Genomic DNA, 11,186 nt, shown 5'->3' with positions numbered 1-11,186 from the left:
TTTTCTGTAGTGAAATTATATAAACATAATATATTTTTCATTTACAGAACGGCAACTATTGGAAAATGATTTTAACTGCAAATTCTAAGCATCATTTTCGCATGATATAATACAAGATGTTAAATGAAGGTTAATCTAGACATGACTCGGTAGGTAGTCTACATTTATTTCCAAGAAATTAAAATAATTTCACTTTACATTTTTTTTCATAATCCATACACATGTCCATGATCTTACTGTAGACATGTTTAGAATAGACCGCATGTATGCCATCCATGCTTGCTCTCCGGCCGGTCCCCAAAATCAGTGTTGGGTCTCACAACACATACATAATGTAAAACTCAGATGGTTAAACCAGAATACTTCATTTCTGAACTCGTGCAGTGCTGGCAACTACGTAGTTGAACAATCGCCATAGTAGCATAAGGCGTCAGGTACTTGCAGATTTGAACACTGGCCGGCTAAGCTGTACACATAACAAGAGAAACATCAGGAACTTCTTAAACAAATAACAAGAGTGTGCAAAGGACGGAAGATGTAAGGTTCAAACACGTCGTTCCGACCCAGCAACAACCAAAGTCAGTTAATTCATTTTGTGGCAAACCAAAGTTCATTAAGTAGTTATACCGGATAAGCAATACTTCATGCTACACGGATTCAACTCCAAAAAAGAATACTATTATACTCTATGTGAGGACACAATTCTACAAGATTTGAAAGGATGAAGTCATGTGAATGGATCACCTATATAATATATGAAGCACTAACCGGCAATATGCCAATTTAGTGTACCTCAAAGCAATGCGGGCTGATGTATCAGGAAGTTATAGATCCTAAACTTTTACAGTATATGTTTACTATTAGGCATGAACAGACATTACAAACTCAAAATTCAGTTACCGCAAAATAACAAGCTCCAAATCATATATAGATGGTCCTCTGTAGAGAAAAACAAAATGCTAAACCAAACTTCCATGGAACAGCAAGAGGTGCATGAGGTCGGCCCAAATAGTTGATCCGTCCTCGTTTGCACCATTATAAGAATACTTGATAAAAACTGAATAATTCGATGATGTTTGATGCTAAAAACACAAGGATTTATCAAACATAACTACGTAAGTCAGGTCTTTGCCCATAGTTGTCAATGTGATGTCGATCATTAATGCCATAAGAGGACTATCATCCATAACTGTTTTTTACCGTAACACCACGTACTGACATAATACCAGTGTTGCCGGCTTTTCCTAGTTCCATGGCCAGATGTTGTCGCCTCACTTCCACCGCCATCCTTTGTTTTCCCTCGCTCATAGGTGAGCTTTTCCACCGTGCATACTGCGTAGAACACATATGGTGGTGTGAAATCAGGACAACACGCTCCAGCTATGTTCACATCGTCGAAAGGTCAGCAGAATTAGGAGTGGAGATTTTGTATTGCTTATGTCAAATCCATCTATCTCTGACAAAAATAGGATTAGATGGGCACTTTTGCAAGTATCCATCCTCTCTCTCTATCTTTCTCTCCATACCAGATCAAGAAGCAACCACAAACAAGTGTTCTCACGCCCCTTCCTGTCATCCCCCTCCTGTCCCTTTCCTGTAGACGAACAACAAGAACAAATATGTGACGCACCTGGCCAATAGAAGAGTCTGAGTCGGATAGAGGAAGGAAGCAAAACATCCTTTGATCAATGCAAGGTAACCAAGTCAGCACAACAAAAACTGAACCAAATCAAGCTGAGAAGCAACTGAAAGGGGGACTTCGTTCTACCACCTGGTCGGAAGTGATCGCGCTGTCACCGCACAACCCTGGAGGTCGCGCCGGTGGAGATAAATGTCGCCACCTGCCTGAACAGCCGCCTTCCGTCCAGGTCGGTGCACTGGCTCGTCGTTGGTGGCACACCGACACTGGCGAAGGCTGCGTACCTCCCGTACCCAACAGTAGTATAAACCATCGGTGGCGCAAAGGCACGGGGAGCAGCCGAGCAAGTGTTGCATTGCCATCAGCGGAAGTGCGGCGACAGCACCGAGGAGGAGGCGAGGAGCTGGTGGTTTCCGGTGTCCAGGGCGTTCACGCAGTAGTGCGGAAGTGGGAGATGATCGGGTGCTTCGCCCGTGAAAGTGGAAGATCTGATAGTTTTGAAGGAACGGGGAGAGAGAGGAAGTGGGAGAGGAGATCGGCGGCTTCGGCCTGGACGGCGGCTGCGGCTAGGAAGACGTAGGGAAGTGGGAGAGACGGACGTGGGTGGGCTTCAGACAGATCGATCGTGGGCATAAGAAGGGCGTACAAGACCGTGAAAAAACCGCGTGCGGGAGAGGGGACGTGTGTACGTGGATCCAGGTGAGGAAGCGGGGGCGTGAATTGATCGATAGCACTACGGGGTGGTCGAACCATCACGACGTTCGATCCCCCTTTAATAGTAGAGATATCCATAAGATGATAATTGAAATAGGAAATCCAATTAGTATCCACCATTATGCACCTACCCCTCGTTTAAATTAAAGCATCAATAATCTACTAGTATCATTCTGTTACACTTGCTTGAGAAGTTTATGTGTTGTTTCTACAACATATTAACATGTGCAGTGAATTTTGAGACTTCAGCACCCCCACACCATCTTCAGAATATTCTTTGAGTTATGTTTGTGAAGATATTTCTCATTGGCAGGTCAATATATCAATTAATGCTGCTGCTGTGCGGCTCAAGACAACCAGGGAAGAGAGAGACCAATTTGATGAAGCGAACAACCAGATCATATTTAGTTTAAAAACGAAGGTGCTGATACTTTCCTGTTTTTTAGCAGTTCAGCTTTACGGAACTGCATTCAACATTCTTTTTGTCATACTGCTTATCTTCTCTTTAGCTTCGTTTTAGCATATTTTGTACTCAAGATGGTGCTTAACTTGTTTCCTTTCTGCACCAACTCAGGAGGATGACCTCTCGAAATCCATTGCCACGTGTAATGTGGAAGCAAATGTGGTAAAGACCTGGATCAATTTCCTCGAGGATACCTGGCAGCTACAGTCCTCATATAATGAACAGAAGGAAAAGAAAACAAGGTATGTAGCACTTGTTGCTGTACCCTGATTGCTTCTTTTATATGATGCTTCTCCTTCTCATGTGGAAGTTCTAGTTAGAAAATGTTCTTCTATGTAATCTATTGTGCATGAATGTCGTAATATGCTATGGCCTTTACAGTGATGAATTGGAGAGATGTGTGAGAGATTTTCTGAAGTTGACCAAGCATCATCTTTCAGCCTTCAAGGTAAGTCTTTTTGTCTACCATATCATCCATGCTCCTGGATATGTGTCTCCATGTTGTTTATGTCATCTGCAAATTTTGTATTCATCAGGAAGTCCTAAGCCCGTCTATTGAAAGTATCCAAACATATGTGGATAATTTGGCGGCCTTGAACTCAAGGTACTTCAATCACTTTGTTCTCTATTTCTGGTACATGTACTTGAGGTGCCAATTGGCTTCATATTTATGGTTGTACTTCTCTTGTAGGGAGGAGACAAGAGAGCATGAAGATGATGAAGCATCAGAGAAGACAAACCCACGTAAATCCCTTGAGGAGGAATATTTGGAAACTGAAAAGAAGGTTCGACTCAGCAACTTACCTTGGTTACACACACACAAAAAAAAAAACTCGAACAGGCAGGAGAGCTGCCCTTCATTATATTACGAGAAGATTACAAAACAGAACAGACCCAGAAAGGGTCCTAACACTCACACGTAACACCCACTGAACACACATACCACCCAAAAAAAAACACCAGACAGGATTACAGGCGCGCCAGGACAAATCAAAGAAACGACCACGAGACCAAACAAAGATCACAACCAAAGAGACTCCAACTGAAAGGCACCAGCAGAACACCAAAGAGTGGATTCCTCTCATATCTCTTGGGCAAGCTGACTGAGGCTAGGATTCCTACCCTCGAAAATACAACCATTACGGTCTTTCCAAAGGAACCAGGCAACTAGCATATGACCAAGGAGTGGAACCCCTTTCGCCAATGAGAATCAACTAATAGCGTCGCCTTAAACCACCAATTTTGGAAGGAAAAATGATTTTGGCCAACACGTGCCACCTGGGCCAAGCCAATTGACTGTAGGGTCTCCACCCAAACTTGTACAGCGAAGACACAGGCGACCAGCAAATGAGTAATGGTCCCATCCACCTGATCAGAGAGGGCATCTTGTGGGTTGAGGCAGACCTTGGTGTTCAAGACGATCAGAAGTCCAGCATCGGTGAAGGCAAGCTAACCAAATGAAATATTTCGCTCTGGGTGGGATGACCAAGATTTCCTAAGTCTTTGCCAAGGTTTAAACTTGGTGCTGCCTTCAAAGATTTCCTAAGCCGACCTGGAGGAGAAGGTGCCTGACGCGAAGGCTGACCATATGGGTTTGTCTTCCACATCATCTTGTAATTCCACTCCTTCAAAATCTGAATGAAATCCTCCAGAGCTTGGACTGTAACAGTCCATCTGATATCTCTAATCCAAGTATTATCCAACAAAGCCTCTCTGACAGTTCTCTTCTTAGTAATACGTTTGGGAATCAAACAAAAATATTAGGTGCAAGATTGTTCAAAGACAGACCCAATAACCACCTGTCAGTCCAAAATTAGTATTTTTCCATTACCGAGTCAGTCTTGACCGAGCTAGAGAACATTGCCGCTGCGTAACTAGGTACTGATGTGTCAAAAACAGCCCAAGACTGATCAGGTTCAGTCTTCTGGATCCAAAGACATTTCATTCTTAGAGCCCAGCTGAGAATTTCTAAGTTGTGTATGCCCAGGCCACACAACTCCTTAGGTCTGTACTCGCAAAAAAACAAAAAAAACTCCTTAGGTCTGCACACCTTAACTCAAGCAAGACGACAGTGTTCGTCATTAAATTATCGTGCCCCTTCCACCAAAAAGCCCGCCTTCTCTCGTCGATTGCCTTGATCAACCAGCGAGGAACATCCATAGCCAACAACAAATATAATGGGATGAATGTGGGAACGGCCTTAACAAGCACTGCTCTACCAGCAGGGTGAATGAGAGCAGCTTTCCAGTGGAAGCCGATCGGTGGCCTTGTCTACCCAGGGTAGAAGGGCCGCCTTGGTTAGCTTCTTGACAGAGAGGAAGACCAAGATGTGTGCAAGGACAATTTACAATAGAGCAAGGCAATATCTGTTGGAGCACAATGATAATTTGCAAAATTCAAATCCTGTTTTCCTTTTACCAGTTGATTTCTTGCATGTTCTTTTGCATATATCTTACACAATATTGTTGAAAATGCTTGAAGCAGGCTCCTAAGTGATACTGTCATTTGCCCAGCAAAGTATTCGATATTTTATTTTGTTTTACTGTAACTGGCTGATGATAGTGAACAAATATTTCCAGATTATCATTGCTTTCAGCATCGCAGACCACATAAAGAAGTTGTTCTATTCAGAGCATGGGGCTAACTCTAGGTATTGCGGGCTATTCTCATCTTGATGAATATTTTTCTAATTTGCATCCACCCTTTGGAATGGGAAGACTGAACTTCAAGTATTTGTTCAGGAGAGATGACCCAGAGGTCAAGAGCCTAATTGACGAGATCGAGAAACTGAGGGAAGCATTTGAATCTATAGAAAGGCCAACACTAAGCATCGAAGATCACAAATCAAAGCCACTGCCTGAGGAAAGATCTGACTTGAGCCCTTCGCCTATCCAAGCACCTGTTACCCCCAAAGCCGCGCACGTCGACTCCCCAAAATCTCCCATGAAGCCTGAGCAGCAGCATCAGCTGGATCCTGATTCTGAATTTGCAAACCTGCGAGCAGACTTTGGGAAGGACGGCAAAGATTACTCAGCCGAGGAGATCAGCGGGTGGGAGTTTGACGAGCTCGAAGAGGAGAGTTGAATGCCGACACATCACCCGAGCCCGGCAACCAAAAACTACCTAAGATTCGGTTTCCGCACTGACATGTGTCTCCAGTTCCGAAGCGCCAGGGAAAGGTGCACCGTTGGATGTATATAGGTGTCGCTGTCCGTGGACAATTGACCTGTAACCTTGGCAAGGCAGTTGCTATTTGTTTGTTCTTGCCATGACCATGTTGCGTATTACTCCCTCTGTAAACTAATATAAGAACGTTTAGATAACTAAAGTAGTAATCTAAACGCTCTTATATTAATTTATGGAGGGAGTACATGTGTACTGATCAGCACTGTTGTAAAACCTGCAAGTCTGGACTTCTGTTTAAATATATACACATACATTGGGATTCAGATATATTACTCCCTCCGTTTGGAATTACTTGTCTTGAAAATGGATGTATCAAGAACTAAAATACATCTAGATACATCCATTTCAACGACAAGTAATTCCGAACGGAGCGACAAGTAATTCCGAACGGAGGGAGTAGTAAACAATTGTAGTTCTTTCTTTGTTGCCGAACTCATCCACCCCCTTGGATGGTGTTCAGATTGAAGGCATGTTATCGTACAAAGTTTGATGCTGTACCAGCTGGCAAGTTGAAACAGATAGCGACACTACCCATTATGATGTTATATCTAAACTATCTCGTCTGCATGAAATTCTTGCAACACGGCCTGAAAGCTACCTGGGTTTCGTATGCTATATAATGCTACCGCCGCGGTCAGCCAGCCAGTCCGCCCGCCCAAACAAAGCTCCACTGCCCGTGCATTCCCACCTCCTACGCCGCGACGCTCCGGGAGAAATATACAAGAATGGAAAGCGCTGTCCAGCACATGGCACCGGCCGTAGCTGGTGACCGAAGGCGTTGCCGCGGTCGCGAGGACGATCGGTCCGGCGCTGCGTGCGACGTGCTCGACAGAATGCTCGTGGGCGATGGTGTGCCGCGGACGTGGTGAGCCGTGCGCTTGGTGCTCGACGAGATGGCATGTCAGGACGAGGTTTGCCGCGGCACGGTCACGTCGCTGCCGAGTTGCAGCAGGTTCGGCGTTCAGCAGGCCTGTTCACTCCCTGTGTGCAACTCTGAGTACAAGCACAGTAGTCGTGTGTGCGTTTCAAGCGTACACATCCTCGATGGGTTCGGCTCCTCCTCCTCTGCAGTTGCCTCCAGATTTCAGGACTTGCTTGTCGCCAGCCTGCCAACATAACTTCCCACAGAAACAGGGTAAAGAAGAGGAGGGAGCACAGTCAGCGTTGACACTAGTTTCTTCTTACCCCTGAGAACGACAGCCTAACCGAACCGATGGTAACAAAGCTGATGTGCAGATCTAGCATCTCTCTTTTTTGGTTTTTGTTTTTGAGATCAGATCTAGCATCTGTTGATCAAACCGAAATCTTTGTTTGCATCATATAGTTAGCTACCCAGGTTTTTTAAACCGGCACTGGTAGCTACTCCATTGCAATTGGTCTACTTACCATTGTGGACTTTTGTCTACAAATCTGATCCCAATGCTACCAACTAATTTGGCTTATCGGAATGGATTGGGGTGGGCGTTGGAACTGACCTGTCAGGCCAGTGTTATTTATGAAATGTCACGAGATGCATGTTCGTCGGCTTGACGATTTTTCTTCAGTTTTAGTCGGCCGCTGCATGTCGTAATTAACATTAATCAAACTAAGACTAAAGACTTTTGTGGCCATTGACCAAAGGCTGGTTCGTTGGCGACTAGTAGCAAGGAAAATGCCATGTTGTTCAGCAAGCATTTCAGGGCCTCTTTGATTCGCATGAATAGGGAAAACACATGAATGGAATGTCATACCCATTTTGAATCCTACATGATTTGAGTTTGTTTTGTTGCACTGTAGAAAAAACAAAGGATTTTTTTTCGAAAGGTTGGAGTGGAATGTTAGATCTCCTATGAAATTAGTACAAATGATTCCTTAGGAAAAGTTTCTATATGGTCCAATCATATGAATCAAACGACCAACGTCGGAAAAATTCCTAAGGATTCCAATTCTCCAAAATTCCTATGAAAATAATTTGAACAAAGAAGCCACCAGTGGTTTTGAGATGCAATTTTCTGCCAGCCAAGGTGTATATATGAACAGAGTATCTTGTAAGAAGGAAACTGAACATTTTTTCGATTCTGCTACTTCAACAAATTGCAGTTTAGTACAATTAACTTTTTAGTGATCCCATAACCCCGTGTAAATGCCGTCGAGTACATCAATTGTTTTTTTTTGAACTTACATCAATTGTTTGTTGAAAACATAGAGATTTCTTGTGCCAGATGTGGCCAAAATGCTGTAAATGGAACAGCACTGGCATCACCATAACATTCAGGATGGTATACAATACTTGAACATATATGCTTTGATGGGTTCAGTTCTCTAAAGAAAACAGTAGGTTGGACTAGACAAATAAATTTGGTACATTGTCGAGTAGTATTAATTAGTAGCAAATTGGGTCAATTGGATGGATTAAACAAAAGTAAGGGTGATGGTGACAAGCTGCATCGATCCATTGTTTGCGGCATCTTGGTCTAACACAGATTTTGATAGAGAAACAAACATGTTTCTTTTTTCCCTCAAAAAAATGTTTCTTTTTCTTAACATAACTTGAGAAACCGAATATGCTTAATTCTCATAGGAACATTTTGGAACTGGTTCATTTCAAACGGCTCGCAAATTGTAGCACAGACGATCAGACAAAACATCAGATAATTTATTGCATCACACTAGAGCACTCGACCACATGCACACTGCACGTACACACATAGTGTATATCTCTACTGACCACCAACTAATAATCAGCTTGCAGCCACCTGGTTGGTTCCTGAAGAACCTGATGATCTGGGGAGAAGATGATGGTGAACGGCGCCGGCACTAGTGACGTTGGTGGGGTTGATGACCCTGCAGTTGCGCCTGATCTCGCCCTGCGCCCCGGAGAGCACCTCGATCTGCCCCATCTTGAGCATGGACCTGGCGAACCTGGTCCGGAACGCCGCCTCGCTGCGCACGAAGGAGTCCACCAGCGACTTCATGGTGGCGTTGGTCAGCAGCGCCGCGTCCGACTGGAAGAGGCCCAGGTTGTTGGCCAGCCCCACGTAGTACTTGTTGTCGAACCTCGCCGGCGTGATGAGGTCCATGAGCGTCGTCGTCGTCGGGAACGTCTGGTTGCTGTTCGGCGGGCAGATGCCCTTGAGCAAGAACGCGTACGCCTTGCTCAGCTTCGGGTCAATCTGTTAACGTATGGTAACAAATAATTAGGATCGTTGAGTACTCAAAATTCCATGTTTTGATGTGTTGTTGAAGAATTATGTAAGTTACATTACCCCGTCGGTTGTGTTGGGGAAGTTGTAGATCCGCTCGGTGAAGCTGCTGCAGTGGGAGACGCCGATGTTGTGGGCGCCCGAGAGGACGACGATGTCCTCGACGGTGAGGTTCTTGGCGGCGAAGCCGGCGACCAGGTCGGAGGCGGTGGACGTCGGCCCGGGCAGGTTGTTGAGCGCGTCCGTTTCGGTGGACACACGGCCGTCCCGGCGCCCGGCGGGCACCTGGTACCCGAGGCCGCCCGACAGCACGATGCTGTCCCGCGCCGCGAAGGCGAGGACGTCGGCGCAGGAGACGACGCCGGGGCACTGCGCCTCGAGGGCCGCCTTGGCGCGGTCCACCACGTCGAAGAAGCGGAGGCTGGGGAAGTTGGGCGCCGAGTCCTTCTCCGCCTTGTTGCCAGGCGTCGAGTCGATCAGCACGGAGCCGTCGCAGCCCTGCAACAATACCCGTGCATGCATGTGAGTATATGGACGCTGTGAGTGCGTGCGTGCATGCATGCATGCCGTGCAGTGTGGTAGCTAGCTTGGCTTACCTTGACGAAGCAGTCGTGGAAGTGGAGGCGGATGATGGCCGGAGCGACGCCGGAGTCGTTGCCGAAGGCGGCGGCCACGGTCTGCTGCACCAGGGTCTCGGCGGACGGGCTGGTCCTGTCGTAGAAGCCCACGTCGATGCATGCGACCACGGCGTCCGACGAGAGAAGCGCGGCCAGGGTCACGACGGCCAGCGCCGCGGCGAGGCTGAAGCAGTGTTTCATGGCTGCTGCTGCTGCTGATGTGCGCTGTTGCTTTGCAGCTTAGTGGATATACTCTTTACTGATTCGTGGGGTGTGGTTTTATAGCGAATATGGCGATGTCTAACACATTGTGCGCGCAACGCCAATCCTGTCCGCATACACACCTCAGGATCCATGCCGGCTGGCCCACCAACCCCATGCAAGATATTCCTTTTCTGTCCTCCTACGACCCTACATGGTCCCTCCACCCACGTGATTTGAAGCCCCTCTTCTCTCCCCTGCAATATTGCATGCCTCTTTTTTCCCTCTATTTGGTAAATATCCACCAGCACAGAATTATTTGAAGCACCATACACACACTTCTGCCAAACTATTTTTTTATCTAAGGAACTTTACCATTGAGTTGGTGGACTTTGCTGTAAACAGCGATGAACTTTTCATTTTTATTGTAAAAGATAATAAAAAGAATCAGGAGTTGAAGAACTTTCTGAATAATAGGTCCGCACTTTGTTAGAATTATTAAAAAACTTTGCTAGAAAATCTATTTCGACCTGAAGAGCTATATAAACAGCCTGTCTGAACTTTGCTGGAAACAATGAAGAACTTCTCATTTTTATTGTTTGAACCGTTTCAGTTACATATTCCAACCAAAAATTTCAAACTAGTTTAAATATATTCGACATTGGTCTTGTTGTAAAGGTCTTTGCGCAAGAGGTTCAAATATATATAAAAAATTAAAATTAAAATATTGGTTTAAAAGATATAGATGATTTAAATTTACAAAGGGGTAATAAAATGATGGGTTTGTTTGGGAGAGAGAAGAGAGAGTACATGCAGCCTGTTGATTTGACCTGCATGTATAGGATAGCTGATTTGACATGCATGCAGATGGGCGGACTGGATATGAGTTGCGCGCGCAATAGGCTAGACAAAATCCACTTCCGTTTTATAGGACGCTGGGTAAAACTTGGAAGGGCATTTCTGTCACTGCATTACTTAACTGCAGGGACCATTTTAATTTTTTTAGAACAGCTTTTTTTTAAAGACCCGGCTATCACCAGCTTCATTGATTTAGCAGAAAGCAATGAAAACATGTAGATCAAGTGATCAAATGGATGAAATTAGAAAAGTACAACTAGCCCTCCCTTTCTAATGGCTAATTTTCACTAATTGTGTCCCCGAAGGGAGGCTCCATGCACTTGGCT

The 11,186-nt window shown here is 45.3% G+C and overlaps 2 protein-coding genes across 2 annotated transcripts in view; one reads left to right on the top strand and one right to left on the bottom strand.

Moving 5' to 3' along the window:
* Positions 1-6,269, top strand: part of LOC119366337 (coiled-coil domain-containing protein 150-like) — a 15,488-nt gene extending 9,219 nt beyond the window's left edge. The window contains exons 12-18 of the mRNA XM_037632064.1: positions 2,667-2,774; positions 2,928-3,058; positions 3,198-3,264; positions 3,353-3,420; positions 3,508-3,601; positions 5,396-5,466; positions 5,558-6,269. Coding sequence (XP_037487961.1) covers positions 2,667-2,774; positions 2,928-3,058; positions 3,198-3,264; positions 3,353-3,420; positions 3,508-3,601; positions 5,396-5,466; positions 5,558-5,900 — 882 coding nt within the window. The 3' untranslated portion in view covers positions 5,901-6,269. The remainder of the gene's footprint in view (positions 1-2,666; positions 2,775-2,927; positions 3,059-3,197; positions 3,265-3,352; positions 3,421-3,507; positions 3,602-5,395; positions 5,467-5,557) is intronic.
* A 2,266-nt stretch (positions 6,270-8,535) lies between these two features.
* On the bottom strand, positions 8,536-10,034 carry LOC119366329 (peroxidase 5-like). The gene is made up of 3 exons (XM_037632054.1): positions 9,781-10,034; positions 9,248-9,682; positions 8,536-9,154 (listed from the first exon to the last, which is right to left on the bottom strand). The coding sequence occupies exons 1-3, from the start codon at positions 10,000-10,002 to the stop codon at positions 8,723-8,725; spliced, it is 1,089 nt and encodes a 362-aa protein (XP_037487951.1). The 5' UTR covers positions 10,003-10,034; the 3' UTR covers positions 8,536-8,722.
* Between the last annotated feature and the right edge of the window lie 1,152 nt (positions 10,035-11,186).

Source organism: Triticum dicoccoides, chromosome 1A (assembly GCF_002162155.2).
Source record: "Triticum dicoccoides isolate Atlit2015 ecotype Zavitan chromosome 1A, WEW_v2.0, whole genome shotgun sequence".
Taxonomy (NCBI): domain Eukaryota; kingdom Viridiplantae; phylum Streptophyta; class Magnoliopsida; order Poales; family Poaceae; genus Triticum; species Triticum dicoccoides.
Note: the sequence above shows the minus strand (reverse complement) of the source record. Positions and strands in the feature narration are given on the sequence as shown.

Coding starts and splice junctions, on each gene's coding strand:
- LOC119366329 (XM_037632054.1), bottom strand. CDS start 10,002: ATGAAACACTGCTTCAGCCTCGCCGCGGCGCTGGCCGTCGTGACCCTG. Junction 9,683..9,780: donor TCCACGACTGCTTCGTCAAG/GTAAGCCAAGCT, acceptor GTATTGTTGCAG/GGCTGCGACGGCTCCGTGCT. Junction 9,155..9,247: donor TCCCCAACACAACCGACGGG/GTAATGTAACTT, acceptor ATACGTTAACAG/ATTGACCCGAAGCTGAGCAA.